The sequence below is a fragment of the Bos javanicus genome, chromosome 21 (assembly GCF_032452875.1).
Source record: "Bos javanicus breed banteng chromosome 21, ARS-OSU_banteng_1.0, whole genome shotgun sequence".
Lineage (NCBI taxonomy): Eukaryota > Metazoa > Chordata > Mammalia > Artiodactyla > Bovidae > Bos > Bos javanicus.
In genome coordinates this window covers 4,789,834-4,812,727 of record NC_083888.1, presented here as the reverse complement: position 1 = coordinate 4,812,727, position 22,894 = coordinate 4,789,834, and the positions used below count along the sequence as shown (strand labels likewise).

The following is a 22,894-nucleotide window of genomic DNA, read 5'->3' as shown; positions in this document are numbered from 1 at the left end:
TTTAATAATTCTTTAAAAATTAAAAAAATATAGACTGTGCCACCTGTCAAGCCTAAAATCTTTACTACCTGGCCCTTTATAACATACTTCACAGAGACTCTGGATAAGGACGTAAGAAATGAGTGTGAGACAGAGGACTCACAGGGCTTCCAAAAACCCCAATGACCCCTGAGGTACTTAGAAGCAAGATGTTTCTTTGCCCTATTAATGCAGAAACTCAACTCCAAGTGTCCGGTTTTGTGGATAAACCCCCAGGAGCCCTCCAGCTCTGAAAACCACTGCAGCTGTCCCACTTTTCATGCTCACTGAGGTGAGCAATAATGAGAAGAGAAAGTAAATTTTATTAACGGGAGGTTATGAATGATAAAAAGCTGTATTATGTTAGACAGACAAATTCAAGTGCATAAAGAAATTTCTTTAAATTTAATAAAGATACTGAAAATGTTCTTTTTTTAATATTTACAGTCTCTCTTTTTTTAAACAGTTCTGTACATATAAATTTACAGAACAACCCCATCAACTGTCTGCATCAGTAATCCTTGCTGGTGGGCTCACCATTTACAAGGAAGACATCATTCAACGCAAGCTGTCACAGAGACTGTCCTACCAGCCAGGACCTCTTAACTTGAAGGATCATTGCCAGGTCTCTTTTACCAAGATCACCAATCACCTGGAAGCCCTTAGCTACCAACTAACAAAGACCTGTGAAATCAATGAACAGTCACGGCTTCAGTGCAGCGTGACTAACTGCAATACTGCCTAGTGGCCATGTCCACACCCTATGCTGCCTTCAACCCTTGAAGTCATCAGTGTAGTTAAGAACAGAAAGAAAGCCCCTCCCCCTGGCTAATCACTGTGAAAAGCGTGCGTAAGACAATTGAGTTGAGGGTTAAGGATTCATCTTGCTAATGTCAAAAGTGACACTAACAAGATTCTTAGCCTCATCCACCAGATGAGGGTCCTCTGCGTCCAGGTCTCCAGGAACAGGTTCCACCACCTTCACCAGACAAAGGATTGTAACCTGTGATGAGATAAAGGAAGCAAAACAGTGTTGGAAACATTTCGCATCAAACAGAGGACTGTAAGCCTGATATGCAAAGCACTGCAGAGATACAATCTCATAAACTCTCATAAACATTTTCAGAAAACTTTAAGCAACCACATGACCAAAAAAACTTTATAATGTGACTGCATTATATTGCATTGTATATACTAATCTAACTTTCTATAATGTGATTGCAGTCTGAACTGACTTGAATAAAACAAGCCATTCAGCTTCTGTTTTAACTATCAAAACATGAAAATCTGCACCAAATACACAAAAAATCTGCCCCCAAAGCCTCTCAAGATGGCTAAATTTAAGTATATAAAGGTTTCTAACTGTAGTCCTTAATAAAACGAGTACATTCAAGTAAGAACTGCTCAAGTTACAGAAAATAAATTATAAAAATCAAAACCGAATGGAACTTGCGGTTGCTTTCACCAGTAAGAACTGGAAAATCCACATGCCCCAGCCGCCACACTCATCCTTGCCCACTCATTAACTTCCTAAAGTTAATAGACATTTGGCGACCATTCTGCTCAGGCTCTAGAGTCAGCAAGACCTTAAATGAGGTGGTTTTGTTCCTTACTGTAGAATCTTTGGTCACCAACTCCCTGTGCCTCAGTTTCTTTAAGGCCTATAAAGACAGGCCATTCAAAGCCCCCAGCTCTGGATTGCTAGCAATGTTAGAGGCATGCATACAGCACACCATACATTCCATTTTCTACAATTGTCTCCTGAATACTACCACTTGTTGCTCTGCATAATGGCCTTAGAAGATTATTTCTTGCTGAAGCAAGAAAAAGATTTAAAAAAGCATTTTCTTTTCAGACATACCACTCCCCTATACAAGCCAGCTCTGAGTTCCTAACACAAAGGAAGGGATCAGAACCCAGCCTTTAAGGGCAACCCACCTTGTGTCCTGGCTTCAGAGAGCTCGCAGGCTTCACAGACTCCCCTCAGTCGTCTAAGAGGTTGGCCACACCTCTGCCTCTGTGGCACCTAGCCAGAGAAAACCCCTCTTCCCAGATAGAAAAAAGTATCTTCAGCCTAGAACTGGTTTCTTCCCAAAGCATTCTAATGCTTTTGCCCTCCCCTCTCTCCAGATGGAGGAGGAACTCCTGGCACATCACAAAGGGTTATTTATTTTCAGTTGTGTGGGAGTCCCATCCTCCCAAAAGTATGTGAAAGTCCTCAAGGATGGGATGGTACACACTGCTATGGTACCACCTAGAGTGCTTGGGGGTACTGCACACAGAAGGTCTCTTAATGAATATCTATCTGTTCATGCCTCCTTGAAGGAGTTATTTGTAAGAAACAAGGCAGCTCTGGCTGGAAAGGCCAAAACCCGTGTCCTAGGCCCCTTGACCCACTCATATGCAAAACAGGCAAACTACTCCTTGCCTCACTTAACTTACCCCTTACAGGACTGTGGGATCAAGTGAAAAACACTAAAATACAACTGCAACCATCCCAATTATTTCCCGAGAGCCTCGAGTGACCTCCTTTTTCACTGCTTATCAAATGCTAACTTTTGTGAGGCCAAGGAGGTCAGAGGCCTCCTGGAAACAGGACATGCACCCACATCCTTGCTGGAGGCTCAGGGGCAATAAAAGGGTTCAGCAGGCTGGTCATTTCTAGCCGCTGAAGGCTGTTTTACATCTGTTTCTTTTATTTAATCTTCATAACCTATACTTAGGAATTAGTCTCAGTTTATAGACAATGAATCAAGAAAAGAGAATCCTGTTTCAGGTAAATTTAGCCAATTATTGTTCAGAATGCTTTAATGTTTCATACTTACCTCCTCCTCGCAAAGGCTTTCTGTCAGATTTTCGTTTTGGGATGACTGATGAAGTAGAAGGCCCAGGACTGTCTTCTTCCTGCTTGAACATATACAGCCTTAAGAATCTAGTTAAGACATTCTACTCCAGGAATCTTCACCTACTTGAACATAAGTCCACTAGGTTGAAGGCTACATCACCTGAGGCTTTCTTGTATTTCCTTTATAACTTTTTCCTTCTTGCATGCTATCCCACATTTCAATCTTCTGTCTCCTTTTTTCTTCTTCAAGCTGAGGAAGAATCGCACATGATACAAAATGAATTCATAAGCTGTCATCTTTCTCAAAGAAAATATACTTTTGATAATCTGTAATTTAAATGTTCTTCAAAGTTTCACCTGCACTTTCTTCAGTTAATAAAGTAGCTGTCATCTAGTGGTGTGTGAGTTTAATTCAGATACAGAATCCTTTGCTTTTCCATACTATTAAGGAAAGCAAAAAGTGTCACAGAAGAAAGAATACAGATTCTTCTTTTAAACTAGACATTTCTGGTCATGTTGAAGAACACTGACTTGAAAAGGGTCGGTGTGGCTGGCAGGTGTGCTTTGCTGCTATTTGGTTGTGTCACCTGAGGAAAGTTACTTAACCCTTCAACTTGGAAGGCTGTGAGGAACCAATGAGAGCAAATTTGAGAATTCTCTGCAAGTAAGGTACTATGGGAGCATAAGAGAAAACTAATCTCAGTAGAAAACTATGTCCAACAATGAGCACCTGAGAAACCTTGAGCAGTGAACAGGAGGGAAATACAGCGCCCGAAGTCTTCACCTTTGCTTCCCACTCCTTGAACAACTGGGTACTGCAACTCACGTGTGCACAAAGGTCACTAACTCTCTCAGTTCCTGATGCAATCCAAACCCAAGCTTCAGTTCATTCTGGTTCCGATTAAACTGCAATGCCACAAAGATATGCAAGAGGATGCCTTAGAAAGCACATATCCAGAAATTTCTCAATGGTTCAGGGTCCATCACTGCTAAACCCAAATGCCTGTCCCTTCATGCCTTCACTGTCTGCAAGTACAGGAGGTTAAGGAAGAAACTGCTTCTTAATCTGAAAGCTGTTTTATGTTTATAGCCAACATGGAAAACACCAGAATGGTACATCAGTGATAAATTCTGAGACCACATACAAGAGAGCTGACTGAACTATGAGACAGGAAGACTGTTACTTTTCTTAAGTATACAGAACCATGTTGACTACACTAAAGTCTGTGACTGTGCAGATCACAAACTGGAAAATTCTTAAAGAGACGGGAATACCAGACCACCTTACCTGCGTCCTGTAAAGCCTGTATGCAGGTCAAGAAAGATAGAATCAGACATAAACAATGGTCTGGTCCAAAACTGGGACAGGAGTACATCAAGGAGATACGTCACCCTGCTTATTTAATTTCTATGCAAAGTACATCATGGGAAATGCTAGGCTGAATAAGCACAAGCTGGAATCAAGATTGCCAGGAGAAATATCAATAACCTCATATATGCAGATAACACCACCCTAATGGCAGAAAGCATCAAGAGCCTCTTGATGAAGGTGAAAGAGGACAGTGAAAAAGCTGGCTTAAAACTTAACATTGAAAAACGAAGATCATGGCATCCAGTCCCATCACTTCATGGCAAACAGATGGGAAAACAATGGAAACAGTAATAGACCGTATTTTCGTGGGCTCCGAAAACACTGTGGACAGTGACTGTATCCATGAAATGAAAAGATGCTTGCTCCCTGAAAGAAAAGCTTTGACCAACCTAGCCAGTGTATTTCAGAGCAGAGAGATTCCTTTGCCAACAAAGGTCCATAATCAAAGCTACGGTTTTTCCAGCAGTCATGTACGGATGTGAGTTGGACAATAAAATTGGCTGAGTAGCAAAGAATAGATGCTTTCAAACTGTGGTGCTGGAGAAGACTCTTCTGAGTCCTGTGGACAGCAAGGAGAACAAACCAGTCAATCCTAAAGGTAATCAGTCCTGAATATTCATTGGAAGGACTGATGCTGAAGCTGAAGCTCCAATACTTTGGCCACCTGATGCGAAGAACTGACTCACTGGAAAAGACTCTGATGCTGGGAAAGATTGAAGGTAGGAGGAAATGGACGACAGAGGATGAGATGGTTGGATGGCATCACTGACTCAACAGACATGAGTTTGAGCAAACTCCCAGAGATGGTGAAGGACAGGGAAGCCTGGCGTGCTGCAGTCCATGGGGCCGCAAAGAGCCAGACACACGACTGAGAGACTGAACAAACAATACAGAACCACAACTTTAAAACTCAACACAGGCTTCTATCCTTTCTCCAATTTTAGGAGGCTCACATTACAGTTTCTTACTCTTGGGCTCTAGAAACAAAACAATTAAATATTTCTTAAAAACTTTAAAACACTTGCTAAAGTTTTTTTTAGAAACAAACAAAAAATAAAACTGCTTAAACATAGCATCTATGTGTATTATGCTGCCATTTCTATGGAAAGATGATATAAGCATGCGTTTATATATGAATAAAATATTTCTGGAAAAATACCTAAAATACTTCGCTCTGTCCTTTCACTCTGAGCTCCAGCCACGATGTGGACACCAACCATGCACTAAGTGACCATGCAGAAAACAAAAGCCACCAGCGGTGGCAGAAAGGCATTCCTTTCTGGAAATACCAGAGACACAGGCAAGACCAGCAGGAAGACCAACTTCTCTGGTTTCCTTCTAAGGGGATAAAGAGGGGCCCAGAAACATCTGTAATAAAACCAGAAAGCGGAGCCTACACTTAGTTGCTTCAGTTACACAGACTGGGGCCAACACAGTAAGTGTGACTTCACGCCTGTGAAGAGCAGCACAACCCACCTGGCTGCTCAGGTCACTTCAACAGTAGCCCCTGGTTCTTCCTCCCCATCACCTCCAGAACTGCCCATCACTCCCACAACCAAACCATGTGTTTAACAAAAGTCTTTCAGAACTCCATCTCCTGCTCTCCATCTCTACCCTAGGCGGAGTCCATTGCCACCCTCCCCTGGCTCTTCTTTAATCCACTGAAGAGTGGCCCCACCAAGTCAGATCCTGTGAGATGCAAAGCTTGAAACCAACCATGAAGCAAGATGCTGAATGTGTGTTCTGTGTCTGGTGGTACGGCTCCTGCACATAGCACATGGTTTTATGGGCAAAATACTGCTATAAGGGAACCACTTAAAAGTAAAAACATAAATACAAGAGTATTTAAGAGTAATTATTTAATAGCATTTCACCCGTGAACATTAAGAAATTACACAAGTAAAACATGCTGAGCAATACTTAGCTAAGTGGAAATGATTCAGCCTAAAACTGTTCCCTTTACCCACCATAATGTGAGTGCATGCACACACATACACACTTTTACCAACTAAACCTCAAATATCATGTATTCAAACTAAAACCAGTACATACCTGTCTTAATTTCTCTTTATGCTTTTCAACTTGTGCATTTAATTCTTCTTGCATTTTCAAACGAGCAGCTGCTAAAGCCTCCTGTCGTTTAACAACAATATCAGGTTCTGAAAAGGCAGAAAAAAATTGGAATAAAGCACTTTGTAAAATATAAAATGGAAACTCTTGAGATCTATATTATTAGAAGTGTACAGAAATCAAACAATACAAAAACCTTTTTTAACATGAGTAAGTCTATCCTTCTGCATATATTTAATTACTGCCTGAAGGGGAAGGAGACTATCACATAGCCTCAGTTCAGAGTCCTTGTTAAAATACTTACAGCATCAGAAATCTCTATTCACAACAGATTTCTGGGCTCTCTGAGCAATCCCAATTCAGAGAATCTGGCCTGGGCCCTATGATTCAAATATAAGTGGTGCGGCAGCCACAGCGAAATTTGATTTCACATCCAGGATACCTCTTAACTCCCAGCCTCTAGGCTGACCAGAATTCTAGAAATAACCAAGGGAAAGCAAGTTTTCTGATCATTAGCTATCACCTAATTAGTCTAGATATATACCAGAAAAAGGGAAAGGTATTTAGGTATTCTATTCTTGTTTCTACAGAAAAGAAAAATTCTGCCAACTAGCGTTAATAGAAATGACCGCCCCAGATATTTATTTTTATCTGGTTTATACAACAAAGCAAATTACACAAAAACACAATCAAGTTTTCTGTTTTATGCAGACCACTGTGTTTAAGGAGCACTAAGGGGAACTACACAGTAGTGTGACTAATTTTCTAAACAAAGAAACAAACTACAACTATTATGTTCACACCAGCACCATCCAAAGGATATGGGATCACCATTACCTACAGACAGTAAAAAGCAATGGAAAAAAGGTCATTTAACTGAATCCACGTACAACAGAACACAAAATAGGTATGGCTGGGTGGGTGTGGGTTTGTGTGGTGGCAGAGATGAACAGAGCTTTACTTTTAAAAATGAAACTATAGTTCTACTTTATAGAAATGTGAATTGTAACAACATTTGAAATTGCTGTTTTATTCTTAGAAAAAAAGAAATTATGTGTGGATTTTTTAAACCTAATTTTCCTAACAAAATTGTACAACACAAAGTACACCTTTCACTGCACATTTACTTTGTGCAACGCTTCCTTAAAACAAACTCTTCTGAGATGCCCATCCCATTATATTATAAATCCACTCCTCAGCTGTCAGCAGATCACAGTGACAGCAACGGCTGTACCAGGTGACTGAAGCTGTTCTCTAACCTCACCCACGTCACATTATCCCACAACTTAAGCAAGATTTACAACTGTACTTTGTTTTTTGGGATATACAGCCAACAACCAAAAATACTGAGATGATGGAAGGACCACAGGGTTTCATGGGAGAGGAGAGTAAAGGAATTTTTTAGGTCCTTCTGCTAATGACTACTATTATGTTATGATGTTTGTTTCTTCCCCAGCTTCATAACTGTGGTGACTTGGATCACTGACGATTAGCATTTATTTAATTATACTACTATTATCAAAATACTGAACATTTCTTTTGACTATGTTCTCAGAAACTGTAACTTCTAACAAGTTAAAAGGCTGTTTTAGAGGGAATGAGTTTTTTAAACAGCCATGTGTAAATCTGCCATCAGGTCTGATGAGTAAGTTTTGAAAAGCAGAATGCAGTGAATGTGAGGAACTAAGGCTGAGTTTCCTGTCACTCACTAGGGTTCTAGAGATAACTGAGAGTTAGTAGGCACACCCATAAGTATGCAGAAGCTTTGACGTTTTCATTTTACTCTCTCCTGTAAATAAAGAATGATGCAAGCAGAGGGTATTCTACACATCATTAAGCAGGTTTTTCACCCCATCAAAAACTCTGAAATTAAAAAAAAACACACTACTGCAATTCACCAAAATCAACTTCAGTTTACCTCCCACACGGATTAGACTGATACCTCTTACTCGTAACAATAGACTAACTTATAAATAACTACAATAAGTACGGGTAAAGCCACGCCTTCAGTCCTCTTCCCTGGAAAATCCCATGGACAGAGGAGCTTGGCAGGCTACAGTCCATGGCCCCAAAGACTCGGACACAACTGAGTGTACACGCGCGCACATGCTCATACACACAAACACACACATACTAACCCAGAGCAGCGGCAGCTTGATCTAAGTGCCTCTGCCTCAAGGCCCTCAACCGGGTGGAAAGCTTCTGAAACACCACGTAGAGAAGGATGCAGCTGAAGACGATGTACCAGCCGTAAGTGGCCAGCAGGGAGCCCACTGAAAAGAATAAAACAGTTTTCAAGAAACTAAAAATGACACTTCCACCGGGCTTTCCTAGCGGAAGACTTCCTAAGAAGGGAGTTAAAACAGCGAAAAGTACAATCCAGGGTTCCCTGGAAAGGTGCTTCTCAGCCCTCTGGGGAATCAGAGGGGCAAGCCCGGGGCAGGCGGGGCACGTCAGCCGGGTTTTGAAGGATGACGGAGTGTGTCCGAATCAGGAAGGGAAGGGCTTTAACGATCCAGGCAACATACGGAAAAGGGTAGCCGCGGGGGACTGGCACAGGGCTGAGTTTGGGGGCGTGCGCAAGGGCGCGGTGGTGGGGGAAGCGCGGCTTGGCGGCAAACGTCAAGGACCCTGTGAGCCCAGTAAACCGCGACCCGGAAGGGCTTGAATCGCCTGTGTCGCGCGAGATAAAGGACTCGGGCAAACAAGGGCCGACAGCAAAGCCCAGGGAAGCCGGGCTCCGGGCGAGCCTCCGCGCGCGCCTTCGGCCCACCGCCCAGGCCTGCTGGTACCGGCCGCGTCTGGCCTCCGGCCGGCCCAGCCCACAGCGCCGTGGAGAACTACTCACTGAACATGGCGGCGAGCCGGCGATGAGGACGCGGCCCCGCGGCCCGCGGCGCGCGCCCACTCACCCGTGACGTGAAGGAAACGCAGCCCCTCGGTCTCGAGGGTGGGCCGCGCGGACAGCTGATCCCCGTCCCGCTCCATGGCGACGCAGCTCCGGCCAGACCCGCGCCGCACACGCCCGCCGAGTCAGCGCCGGCCTTCGCCTTCCGGCAGGCCCCTAGTACACGTGGCGCCCGGGGCCGGGTTTCCGGCCTCCCGGCCAATCGGGTGGCTAACCGGCCCGGACGCCTGGAAACGCCTCGAGGGCGTGGCCGAGGCGGGCTGAGCCCTCCGGGGCGGCTCCGGGAACCCGAGGGGCGCCTTACACCCTGCGCCGCGTCGGATATTTACTCTCGTACTGATTGGACACCGAGGTCTCAAGACGTTACCTTGGGCAAATAGGATTTGCGTCCACGCCCGTGCTCGCTGGCACCTTAAGCAACTGGGACTTCGCAGATTGGCAACTCCCTGTTGTTGCGGGTTCCAGCGTACCCCTTCCGCTGCCTCTGTTACCTTTCAGAGTTGGGAAAGTCCCCGCTAACCCCCCTCCATTCTCTCCTCCAGAATCAAAACCTCTTGGGAAAGAATTAGCGTTAACAATGGCTCCAACACGCCTTGAATCAATAATTACTAAGTATTATAAGACATTACAATTATTTATAACAATGTTTTGTCTTTTCTCTGCCTGCGATGCCCTCCTCCACACCCTTCCACCCCTCTCTTGGAGCCCTACCTTAAGCACCCTTTATGGAATTTGACCTTGAGCGTATTTTGGAGGAGGATTTAAAGTGAAAATACTCCGCTGTGTCTCAAAAGAAGGGTTGAGGATTAGGAAGAGAATAATGAGCAGATAATGACTGATTCAGAGTGCTCTGCCACCTTGGTGAGCACAGACATGAGCCTGGGGTATTCTTGGGGGATTCCACCGCTGGTTTCACTAGCAGTTTCTCAAAAGACTCACAGAACGACAATTTCAGGCTTGTGTCAGAAAACAGGAGAAGAGAAATGGGCTTCTGGAGAAAATTGGGAAATTGAGGACTCTGGATTTTATCAATTAAGACTGTGAAGACCCATTGATTTGCCTTTAGAAGTGTAGGGGAAGCACACTGATTGAAACTGCCAACCCTGGCCAGGCACCATAGCAACAATTTTCATGAGTTGTTTTATGACCGGAGATCCTGGTAAAGAACATGGAACTAAGAAGTCACCACCAACGGGAAGAGTTTGGGAAACGTCAAAAGGAGACACCATGTGTATGACTACCTCCCAGAATCGTTGTCGCTGCCATCCATCTTGCTGAGCAATGAGAGTGCAACCAGGAAGGGCTCTGAATCAGAATGCTTGGCCAAAGACAACCTGGAAATGAATCCCATCTGCCTGTTCAGTTCAGTTCAGTCACTCAGTCATCTCCGACTCTTTGTGACCCCATGGATTGCAGCACGCCAGACCTCCCTGTCCATCACCAATTCCTGGAGTTTACTCAAACTCATGTCCGTAGATTAGGTGAGGCCATCCAACCATCTCATCCTCTGTTGTCCTCTTCTGCTCCCACCTTCAATCTTTCCCAGCATCAGGGTCTTTTCAAACAACTAAGTTCTTCACATCATGTGGCCAAAGTATTGGAGAGTTAGCTTCAGCATCAGTCCTTCCAATGAATATTCAGGACTGATTTGCTTTAGGATAGTCTGGTTGGATCTCCTTGCTGTCCAAGGGACTCTCAAGAGTTTTCTTCAACACCACAGTTCAAAAGCCTTAATTCTTCAGTGCTCAGCTTTCTTTGTAGTCCAACTCTCACATCCATACATGACTACTGGAAAAACTATAAATTTGGCTAGACAGACCTTTGTTGGCAAAGTAATGTCTCTGCTTTTTAATACGTTGTCTAGGTTGGTCATAACTTTTATTCCAAGGAGCAAGCATCTTTTAACTTCATGGCTGCAGTCACCATCTGCAGTGATTTTGGAGCCCCCCAAAATAAAGTCACTGTTTCCACTGTTTCCCCATCTATTTGCTGTGAAGTGATGGGACCAGATGCCATGATCTTAGTTTTCTGAATGTTGAGTTTTAAGACAACATGTTCACTCTCCTCTTTTATTTTCATCAAGAGGCTCTTTAGTTCTTTGTTGCTTTCTGCCATAAGTGTGGTATCATCTGCATATCTGAGGTTATTCATATTTCTCCTGGTGATCTTGATTCCAGCTTGTGTTTCATCCAGCCCGACATTTCGCATGATGTACCCTACATATGAGTTAAATAAGCAGGGTAACAACATACAGCCTTTACATAGTCCTTTCCCGATTTGGAACCTGTCTGTTGTTCCATGTTCAGTTCTAACTGTTGCTTCTTGACCTGCATACTGATCTTTTAGGAGCCAGGTCAGGCAGTCTGGTATTCCCATCTCTTGAAGAATTTTCCATAGTTTGTTGTGATCTACACAGTCAAAGGCTTTGGCATAGTCATAAAGCAGAAGTAGATGTTTTTCTGGAACTCTCTTGCTTTTTCAATGACCCAAAGGATGTCAGCAATTTGATCTCTGGTTCCTCTGCCTTTTCTAAATCCAGCTTGAACATCTGGAAGTTCATGGTTCATGTACTGTTGAAGCCTGGTTTGGAGAATTTTGAGCATTACTTTGCTAGTGTGTGAGATGAGTGCAATTGTGCAGTAGTTTGAGCATTCTTTGGCATTGCCTTTCTTTGGGATTGAAATGAAAACTGATCTCTTCCAGTCTTGTGGCCACTGCTGAGTTTTCCAAATTTGCTGGCATATTGAGTACAACAGTTTCACAACATCGTCTTTAGGATTTGAAATAGCTCAACTGGAATTTCATCATCTCCACTAGCTTTGTTCATAGTGATGCTTCCTTCCGAAGGTCCACTTGACTTCACATTCCAGGATGTCTGGCTCTAGGTGAGTGATCACACCATCATGATTATCTGGGTCTTGAAGATCTTTTTCTGTATAATTCTTCTTATATAATTCTTGCCACATCTTCTTAGTATCTTCTGCTTCTGTTAGATCCATAATCATGCCCATCTTTGCATGATATGTTCCCTTGGTAGCTCTAATTTTCTTGAAGAGATCTCTAGTATTTCCCATTCTATTGTTTTTCTCTATTTCTTTGCACTGATCACTGAGGAGGGCTTTCTTCTTTCTCCTTGCTATTCTTTGGAACTCTGCATTCCAGTGGGTATATTTTTCCTTTTCTCCTTTGCCTTTCACTTCTCTTATTTTCTCAGCTATTTATAAGGCCTCCTCAGACCACCATTTTGCCTTTTTTGCATTTCTTTTTCTTGGGGATGGTCTTGATCACTGCTTCCTCTACAATGTCACTAACCTCCATCCATAGTTCTTCTGACACTCTATCAGATCAAATCCCTTGAATCTATTTGTCATTTCCTCTGTATTATTGTAAGGGGTATGATTTAGGTCATAGGTTCTCTTATTTGCTAGCCTTTAATGACACATTCACAGGATGGATTGAAGCATTCCCTACCAGGACATAGAGAGCTACAGAAGTCTGTAAAGCTCTGCTAAAGGAAATAGTGCCTACCTTTGGGCTGCCTTGATCACTTCAGAGGGACAATGGGCCCTCATTTATAGCCATGATATCCCAGAACCTGGCCATATACTTAGGAATGAAATATCACCTCCACACATCATGGCAGCCTCAAGCCTCAGGGAAGGTATGCTGTGCTTAGTCACTCAGTAATGTCCAACTCTTTGCGACCCCATGGACTGTAATCCATCAGGCTCCTCTGTCCATAGGGATTCTCCAGGCAAGAATACTGGAGTGGGTTGCCATGCCCTCCTCTCAGGGAAGGTGAAGAGAGCCAACCAGACTCTTAAAAGGGCTATGGCTGCATTATGTCAAGAAACACGTAATAAATGGACCCATATGCTACCCATAGCCCTCATGAGGGTACAGGCAGCCCCTAAATGGCCACTATTAAGCCCTTATGAAATGATGTATAGACGTCCATTCTTAACTTCTGATTTTTTTTTTTTTTTTTAATGAGGACACCAATGAACTCCTAAAACATACAATTGACCTGGGAAGGTTTCAGCAAGAACTGTGATATGGATAAAGGTCTTCCTAGACCACAGGAGGACTTAAAAAAACCCCAAGTAGAGCTGGGGGACCGAGTATTAGTAAAGACCTGGCAAGAAAAAGGGAGTCCAAGCCAGATGTCTGAGAATTGGACAGGGCCATATCAAGTTGTCCTAGTAACCTCAACTGCTGTAAAAGTGAAGGGTCTATCTGCCTGGGTCCACAATTCTAGAATAAAACCCTATGGCCTTACAGGAGGGAGAGATGGGGACTGGGACTCTAAAAGCAGAGGACAACTATTCCTGTGAACCTGTTGAAGACTGCTGTTCACGTGGAACACCATCAAATCTCCCTCAGGTAAGTCAATGCATCTTATGATGTTTCTCCTCTTTCTTATCATGCCTTCCTGCACAGCTATTAACTTCTCCCTTAATGATGCATATATGCTTGAAAACCACACTGCTTCTTGACTCAGTGTAACCGCCCCTTGCTGAATCTGCATTAGCAGCAGAAGTTGGGGATATGTCCTATCCTATCCCAGGGTATCATTGGCCCACCATTCCAGCCCATCTACATGCTGTCACCCAGTGTACCCCATCTGGTCATCGCATGGCCTTTTGGGTAAAAGGGGAGAAAAACTTCATGCCTTGGTATCAGCAACAGCTGTTTTTATTTACTCCCATGATAACATCTGCAATCCCACTCAGGCCCTTATTTTCTCTCTTGACTGACATTCCCCAAGTGACCTTCCCTGTCTGTCTTAAAAGTGACTCCCCAACAGGGGTGTCTGTGGGAAATCTGGACAACTCACAATGTGGGATAACCTTCAGTGTCAGAACTGATGGAGAAAACTGGGATCTAGGAATTGCTCTAGGGTATTATAATTTAGCCCAAAGCCTGGGGATTAGAAGTTCTGGCAGAACTGACATGCTATACCTATCCATGAGCATGAGGCTCTCCTCAGTTGCCATTAACCAGTCTCAAAAAGCCATGTTTTGTTCTGGACAACCAAAAACCACACCTGATCATTCTAATTTCTAAATCAGACAGGTAACTCTGACCCCTGTCATTCCCTTGTAGGGGTCCCCACCGCTGAAAACATAACCCTATGGTGGGAACCTAAACAAAATACTCTCTACCTCGAGGACAGATCCCAGGATGCCTCACAACACTTGAACCCCTTCCTAAATGCCCTCACTGCTGTGGTTTTGCAGCAAGTATTGTGACGGTCTCCTCCCAGCTGCTAAAGGACTGCCCTTGTTCTAGTTGTAAGGCAGATGGAAACCCTGTCCCTCTTTGGTAAGGTTGTTTTGTTGCCCAGCTTGAATCCAGTCATGGTGTCTACTTCATATGTGGGGATAAAGCTTGTTTATCCCTGCCACCTTTTTGGACAGGAGCTTGCCCTCTGGGGTGTGTTGTACATGCTGTACATAGATCTGGCCTGGAATAATACCTCCTTGCCTCCACCACTATTACCCACTACAGGTTATGTCATGCAGTGGTACTTAGCCCCCTTTTTTGGCATTAGGGCTGACTTCTGGTTTGACAGGAGCTGCCACTGAGGGAACTGCTCTATATAAATTTCAGCAGCTTTCTACCAACACTGCTGTGTCCATAGAAAAAGCTACAAAGACCCTCCAACATCTACAATCCTGGTTAGGGTCCCTAGCCACAATGGTCCTACAAAATCTTTGGACTCTGGATTTACTGACTGCAGGGCAGAGTGGCACTTGTCTCTATCTAAAGGAAGAATGCTGTTTTTATTATAACCAGTCTGGGTGGGTCCAAGAAGATATCAAGGGGCTTTTGGAACAGGCCACAGAAATCTTGGATATAAACTCAACAGGTGTATGGAGTTCTCCTTCTTTCCCTTCTTGGCTCCTGCCATTTCTGGGTCCAGCGATAACTATCTTATTAGGACTCCTATTGAGCCCCTGTATACTCCAACTCCTTACAAAGTTTATCTCCCAACAGGTTCCAACAGTTCCAAACCAAACTGATGTTACTACAAGGGTTTCAGATACAGAACACCTCAACTTAGATCAGGTAGAGAGAGACTTCTGCTCTGCTAGGCAGGTCTATGCCCATGCACAGCAGGAAAAATTTACAGAAGAAAGAGACCTCCGCCCCAATTCCCAAGAAGTATCTTGAGTTTGAAGTTTGAAGTCTCTCAGGGGGGAGTTGTTAGGGGAAGCATGCTGACTGAAACCGCCCATCCTGGCCAGGCACCATAGTAACCACTTGCATGGATTGTCTTTTGACAGGAGGTCCTGGTAAGGAACATGGAACTAATAAGCCACCACCAACTGGAGGAGTTGGGGAAAAGTCAAAAGGAGACACCACATGTCTGACCACTTCCCAGAATCTTTGTTGCTGGCATCCGTCTTGGCTGAGCAATGAATGCACCACCAGGAAGGACTCTTGAGTCAGAATGATTGGCCAAAGACAACCTGGAGATGGATCCCATCACCATAAACCCAAAACTGCAAGCCACGTGGCAGAGCAGTTCTCCTGGGTTCCCTTACCCTGCTGCTCTCCACCTGGGTGCCAATTCCAATAAAGTCTCTTCCTTCTATCAGCACATTTCTCCTCAGACAATTCTTTTCTGGTGAGACAAGGGCCCACGTTTGGGGCCCTGGAGGGGGTCTCCCTTAATACAACAGAAGTAGGAATTTTATTCCCCCTGTCCTTGCTGTTTCTCCTCTTATTGAAGCAGGACATAGATGGTCTTCAGGCTTGACATTTACAACTGGCCCCCTGTTCATACTTTTGCCTTACCCAGAAGAATAACCATCATGGGAGAGTGGGGGGTTTGGATACTAAGTTCTTTTATAGAGCAGAGAAGGAGAGGAGTTGAGGAAGTAAAGACCTTATCTTGCAAATATCTCCTGAAATGGCCAACCTTAGGGAGGGAAAGTTTTAATCTCTCACAGGCAGAGAAAGCCACAATGAATGAAAACTAACCAAGTTGATAATATGGATCACAACCTTGTGTAACTTAATGAAACTGTGAGCTGGGCCATGTAGGACAGCCATGTAGACAGATGGATCATGGTAGAGAGTTCTGACAAAACATGGTCCACTGGAGAAGGGAATGGCAAACCACTTCAGCATTCTTGCTTTGAGAACCCCATGAACAGTATGAAATGACAAAAAGATATGACACTGAAAGATGAACTCCCCAGGTCAGTAGGTGCCCAATATGCTACTGGAGAAGAGTGGAGAAACAGCTCCAGAAGAAATGAAGAGGCTGAGCCAAAGTGGAAACAGTGCCCAGATGTGAAGGTGTCTGGTGGTGAAAGTAAAGTCCAATGCTGTAAAGAAAAATATTGCATAGGATCCTGTAATGTTAGGTCCATGAATCAAGGTAAATTGGAAGTGGTCAAACAGGAGATGGCAAAAGTGAACATTGCCATTTTAGGAATCAGTGAGCTAAAATGGACCAAAATAGGTGAATTTAATTGAGATAACCATTATATCTATTGCTGGGAGCAAGAATACCTTATAAGAAATGGGGTAGCCCTCATTGTCAACAAAAGAGTCTGAGATGCAGTTATTTCAAAAACAACAATGCAATTTCAAAAACAACAGAATGATCTCATTTCATTTCCAAGGCAAATCAGTCAATATCAAAGTAATCCAAGTCTATGCCTCAGTCATGAATGCCGAAGAAGCTGAAGTTGAATGGTTCTATGAAGACCTATAAGACTTTCTAGAACTAACACACACACACAAAAAAGATGTCCTTTTCATCGTAGAGTACTGGAATGCAAAAGTAGGAAGTTAAGAGATAACTGGCGTAACAGGCAAATTTGGCCTTGGAGTAAAAAAATGAAGCAGGGCAAAGGCTAACAGAGTTTTGGCAAAAGAACGCACTGGTCATAGCAAACACCCTCTTCCAACAACACAAGAGATGACTCAACACAGAGACACCACCAGATGGTCATTATCTAAATCAGATTGATTTTATTCTTTACAGCCAAAGATGGAAAAGCTCTATACAGTTAGCAAAAACATGACCAGGAACTAGCTGTGGCACAGATCATGAACTCCTTAATGCAAAATTCAGACTTAGATTGAAGAAAGTAGGGGAAACCACTAGACCATTCAGGTATGACCTAAATCAAATTCCTTACGATTATAAAGTGGAAGTGAGAAATAGATTCAAGGGATTAGATATGATAGACAGAGTGCCTGAAGAACTATGGACAGAGGTGAGTGACATTGTACAGGAGGTGGTGATCTAAACCATCTCCAAGAAAAAGAAATGCCAAAAGGCAAAATGGTTGTCTGAAGAGGCCTCACAAATAGCTGAGAAAAGAGAAGAAGCCAAAGGCAAAGGGGAAAAGGAAAGATATACCCATTGGAATGCAGGGTTCCAAAGAATAGCAAGGAGAGATAAAAAAGCCTTCCTAAGTGAACAATGCAAGGAAACAGAGGAAAATAATAAAATGGGAAAGACCAGAAATCTCTTCAAGAAAATCAGAGATACCAAGGGAACATTTCATGCAAAGATGGGCACAATAAAGGACAAAAACAGTATGGATCTAACAGAAACAGAAGATACTAAGAAGACATGGCAAGAATACACAGAACTATACAAAAAAGATCTTAGTGATCCAAATAACTATGATGGTGTGATCACTCACCTAGAGCCAGACATTCTGGTATGCAAAGTCAAGTGGGCCTTAGGGACATCACTATGAACAAAGCTAGTGGAGGTGATGGAATTGCAGTGGAGCTATTTCAAATCCTAAAAGATGATGCTGTGAATGTGCTGCACTCAATATGCCAGCAAATTTGGAAGACTCAGCAGTGGCGACAGGACTGGAAAAGGTCAGTTTTCATTCCAGTCCCAAAGAAAGGCAATGCCAAAGAATGTTCAAACTACCACACAATTGCACCCATTTCACATGCTAGCAAGGTAATAACTCAAAATACTTCAAACTAGGCTTTAATAGTGTGTGAACTGAGAACTTCCAGATGTTCAAGCTGGATTTAGAAAAGGTAGAGGAACCAGAGATCAAATTGCCAACATCCGTTGGATCATAGAAAAAGCTAGAGAATTACAGAAAAACTTCTGCTTCATCGACTATGATAAAACCTTTGACTGTGTAGATCATAACAAACTGTGAAAAACTGAATACCAGACCACCTTACCTGCCTCCTGAGAAACCTGTATGCAGGTCAAGAAGAGACAGAACTGGACATGGAACAATGGACTGGTTCCAAACTGGGAAAAGAGACATCAAGGCTGTATATTATCACCCTGTTTATTTAATTTATATGAAGAGCACATCATGTGAAATGCCAGGCTGGATGAAGCACAAGCTGGAATCAAGATTTATGGAAGAAATATCAATAACCTCAGATATGCAGATGCCACCACCCTTATGGCAGAAAGTGAAAAGGGATTAAAGAGCCTCTTGATGAAAGTGAAAGACTTGAGTGAAAAAACCAACTTAAAACTCAACATTCAAAAAAGCTAAGATCATGGCATCCAATCCCATCACTTCATGGCCAATAGATATAGGAACAATGGAAACAGTGACAGACTTTATTTTCTTGGGCTCCAAAATCACTGTGAATGGTAACTGCAGCTATGAAATTAAAAGACGCTTACTCCTTGGAAGAAAAGCTATGACAAATGTAGACAGTGTATTAAAAAGTAGAGACATCACTTTGCTGAAAAAAGTCCATATAGTCAAAGCTATGGTTTTTCCAGTAGTCGTGTATAGATGTGAGTCTTAAACCATAAAGAAGACTGGGTGCTGAAGAACTGATTCTTTCTAATTGTGGGGCTGGATAGACTCTTGAGAGTCCTTTGGACTGCAAGGAGATCAAACCAGTCAATCCTAAAGGAAATTAACCCTGAATATTCATTGGAAGGGCTGATGCCGAAGGTCCAATACTTTGACCACATGATGAAAAGAGCCGACTCATTGGAAAAGACCCTGATGCTGGGAAAGATTGAAGGCAGGAGGAGAAGGGGATGACACTGGTTTAGATGGTTGGATGCTCACTGACTCAATGGACATGAGTTTGAGCAAGCCTCAGGAGATTGAGAAGGACAGGGAAACTTGGCATGTGAACCATGGGTTCACAAAGAGTCATACATGACTGAGCAACTGAACAAAAACAGGCAGGGGGCAGGGATCCTGGAGGCAGGCCATTGGGGATGGGTTGTTGATAACTTACTGTGAATGGTGCAGGTATCCATGGTCTCTGAAGGAGAAAATTTTACTCTGAGACCAAAAGACAAGATCTCAGTCGATCAGAGCTTTGTGTAACAAAGTTTTATTTAAAGTGACAGGACAGAGAAAGCTTCTGACATAGATATCAGAAGCGGGTAAAAGAGTACCCACCTCACTGTTTCACGCAGAGCATTATATACTTTTCAACGGCTGCTGAGGATAGATAAGAAGAATACCTCGAGGTTGTAAGAGTTCCACTGGGCCCTTTCCCAAGGCTTATATCCTGAGATAGCTTCAGTACAAGACTGCTGCTGCTAAGTCACTTCAGTCGTGTCCGACTCTGTGCGACCCCATAGATGGCAGCCCACCAGGCTCCCCCGTCCCTGGGATTCTCCAGGCAAGAACACTGGAGTGGGTTGCCATTTCCTTCTCCAACGCATGAAAGTGAAAAGTGAAAGTGAAGTCACTCAGTCGTGTCTGACTCTTAGCAACCCCATGGACTGCAGCCTACCAGGTTCCTCCATCCGTGGGATTTTGCAGGCAAGAGTACTGGAGTGGGGTGCCATTGCCTTCTCCACAAGATTAACCAGAAGGAATCCTGAAGGAAGTGTTCCAGGCAACGCTTTTCTGCATAAGATACATTGTTTTAAGAAACAGATTCACAGGTGAGATTTGTTACAATTATAATCATTAACATAGAGTCTAAGAAAAGTATTTCCATGAGTAAGCTTTGTTCTGTGTATTCATTTGCTCCTAAAGAAAGGCCAGGTCTGAACTATTCAACATGGAGGCGGAGGTCGGTAAGCTGGAACTAATGTTCCAGAAAGCTGACTCTGATCTGGACTATATTCAGTACAGGCCGGAATATGAAATCAAGACTAATTATCCTGATTCAGCAGGCAAGAAAAATCCAGTTACACTTTTAAAGGAATTGTCAGCAATAAAGTCTCGATATCAAACTTTGCCTGTTCGCTTTAAACCAATTGCTGTGGAGCGGAAAGAGACTGAGAGCCGCATTTGTGCTACTTTCAGTAAGACTATGACCTTGATACAAGAACTGCAGAAGGAAACAGACCTGGAGCTGTTACTGCTGACTGAAGAAGAGAAAACTGCGGCAGAGCAATTAAGAGCTCACATGTCAAACTTATGAGGAAGAAATGGACTTGCAAAAACGAACTCTAATGGGGAAGAAATCAATCCCAGAAATTGGAAAACGTCTTGTCAACATTGATGACTATTGGTCGGGAGATGAAAAGGAGATTTGGCTTGGGTGACTGGTTAGTGATGCCTTCCACAGGAGAGGGGGATTCGAGAGAAGGGTAGATATTGTATTAATAAAATTTAGTCAAAGGGGCAGAATGGAAATAAAGAGATTTAAAAAATATATGGACACATGCTTAGTAATTTCAGGCAAGGAAGTCCCAACACCATTTTGTGTCTGGTTTTGTATAACTGGGATAACATAGATGTCCTAACTGACCTATTGCAAAATAATATTATGTACTATCAGTCAGTCAGATGTGAATGAACATGCTTGGGAAATTAAAAGTTAGAATAATATTTGTACTATATTATACATATGTAAATAGGCTTCCTTGGTGGCTCAGATGGTAAAGTGTCTGCCTGCAATGCGGGAGACCCGGGTTTGATCCCTGGGTAGGGAAGATCCTCTGGAGAAGGAAATGGCAACCCACTCCAGTACTATTGCCTGGAAAATTCCATGGACGGAGGAGCCTGGTAGGCTGCAGTCCATGGGGTTGCTAAGAGTCAGACACGACTGAGCGACTTCACTTTCACTTTCATACATATGTAAATAATTTTATTGTTGAAAATTCTGATCGCAGATGTGGTCACATTATTGGTGAGACTGCTAATATGTGACTTAAAAGTCTCCCACGATACCTAACTTAGTAGAAAGCTGGCTTTTCTGTGACAGCTTCACTTTTATTTTTGTCCTATTCCTTCTGCCTGCCAATGTTGAGCATGAGCTCTGCTTTCTAATGCTGTTTCAGATTGTCCCTGTCATATTTCAGGGACCTGAAGTATACCTTTGTTCTCCTCTAGTCTGTATTACTGTACTTGTACAGTTCATTCTGCTGTAAATCTCTATATATGAACCTTCAAGTTGTGAACGTTTGAAGACGTAAACGTGTGTTTTCCCCTCAAATCACATAAGTTAGCTCTGTTTGAGGAGGCACTGTTGGGTTTTGAGGCACAGGCCCCGAATGTTGGATGGTACATGAAGGTTGCAGCAGCCATTCAGAATGTAATCCAGTGCTACCGTGGCATCTATGATGAGAAAAAAAGAGCTACCACTCAGACATTACTGGATTGTTCTTTCAAGAAGGTAGACAGAATTGAATCCAGCAAGGAGCCAGAACCTGTGCCATTGGCTGCAGGTATGGAATCACAGCTTGCCCTCTGTCTCCTGTTGCTGATGACCCTCCAGTTCTACCATCTCCCAACCCCCATCCCTCTGCAGTCAGTAACTCTTCTTGTTCACTCAATGCCAGCCCCTGTTGTTCTGTACTACTGTGCTTTTCAAGATACTGTACTTTCAGATTAAAAATGTTTTATTTCTTTGAAAAAAAAAAGAAAGGCCAATTCCTGGGCAAGATACATTGTTGCACAAGGCTTAAGGAAAGCATGAGTGAGAATGTTCGCCTCCTCCTTAAAGAGCCTTGGACTGCCTGCCTAAGTGTTAATGTCTTCAGGTAGAGGGGCAGGGTTCCCTGAGACAGGTCATTATGTATGATTATAACAAAAGTGGGCTTCCCTGTGGCTAAGATAGTAAAGAATCTGCCTGCAATGCAGGAGACTGGAGAAGGAAATGGCAACCCACTCCAGTATTCTTGCCTAGAGAATCCTGTGGACAGAGGAGCCTGGGGGCTGCTGTCCATAGGGTCGCACAGAGTCGGACACAACTGAAGCGACTTAGCATGCAAGCAGGCATGGGGTTTGATCACTGGGTCAGGAAGATCCCCTGGAGAAGGGAATGGCAACCCACTCCTGTATTTTTGCCTGGAGAATTACATGGACAGAGGAGGCTGGTGGGCTACAGTCCATGGGGTAGCAAAGAGTTGGACACAACTGAGCGACTAACACACTCACATAATAACAAAAGCAAAAAAAAGCAAAGGTTATAGTCATATAGATTCATAATGGAGTCAAAATTGGCCCTTCCCTGCAACAACTACAGAGGCAGGGGATGCCAGACCATAATAAATCTTGCTATCCCTCGCACATAAAATCCACCTCAACTAAGGGGTGCATCCCCACCCAGGGGATGGCCCTAAGATAAATTAACCAGTAGGAGTCAAAGTAAGATGACTGGCCAAGAAGAAGACAAAGACCCAAAAGACTGTCCTCTTACAAAGAGTTTAAAATTCCCAAACACACGACTCTAGCAACTGCTTGCCCATGCGTCTTTCCACACGTACTCTGCTTTTCTAATACTTTCT

The 22,894-nt window shown here is 43.4% G+C and overlaps 2 protein-coding genes across 4 annotated transcripts; one reads left to right on the top strand and one right to left on the bottom strand.

The window, feature by feature from the left end:
• Nucleotides 1-404: 404 nt before the first annotated feature.
• Nucleotides 405-9,382, bottom strand: SELENOS (selenoprotein S). 3 transcript variants are annotated; one of them, XM_061394215.1, is made up of 6 exons: nt 9,218-9,382; nt 8,444-8,578; nt 6,288-6,394; nt 3,024-3,113; nt 2,844-2,922; nt 405-1,021 (listed from the first exon to the last, which is right to left on the bottom strand). In XM_061394215.1, exons 1-6 carry the CDS (start codon nt 9,291-9,293, stop codon nt 942-944), a joined length of 567 nt encoding a protein of 188 aa, XP_061250199.1. In that variant the 5' UTR covers nt 9,294-9,382; the 3' UTR covers nt 405-941. The 3 variants fall into 3 exon arrangements, with proteins under 3 accessions (XP_061250199.1, XP_061250198.1, XP_061250200.1); XM_061394214.1 differs by having other exon boundaries at nt 2,844-2,925; nt 9,218-9,375; XM_061394216.1 differs by lacking the exon at nt 405-1,021 and adding an exon at nt 1,028-2,063 and having other exon boundaries at nt 2,844-2,925; nt 9,218-9,379.
• A 10,307-nt stretch (nt 9,383-19,689) lies between these two features.
• On the top strand, nt 19,690-21,820 carry LOC133233966 (spindle and kinetochore-associated protein 2-like). The gene has a single exon (XM_061394149.1). It carries the CDS (start codon nt 20,218-20,220, stop codon nt 20,581-20,583), a length of 366 nt encoding a protein of 121 aa, XP_061250133.1. The 5' UTR covers nt 19,690-20,217; the 3' UTR covers nt 20,584-21,820.
• Nucleotides 21,821-22,894: the final 1,074 nt, after the last annotated feature.

Coding starts and splice junctions, on each gene's coding strand:
- SELENOS (XM_061394214.1), bottom strand. CDS start 9,293: ATGGAGCGGGACGGGGATCAGCTGTCCGCGCGGCCCACCCTCGAGACC. Junction 6,395..8,443: donor TCAAGCTGCCGCTGCTCTGG/GTTAGTATGTGT, acceptor CTGCCTTTTCAG/AACCTGATATTGTTGTTAAA. Junction 1,022..2,843: donor AAAGCCTTTGCGAGGAGGAG/GTAAGTATGAAA, acceptor ATCTCATCACAG/GTTACAATCCTTTGTCTGGT.
- LOC133233966 (XM_061394149.1), top strand. CDS start 20,218: ATGGAGGCGGAGGTCGGTAAGCTGGAACTAATGTTCCAGAAAGCTGAC.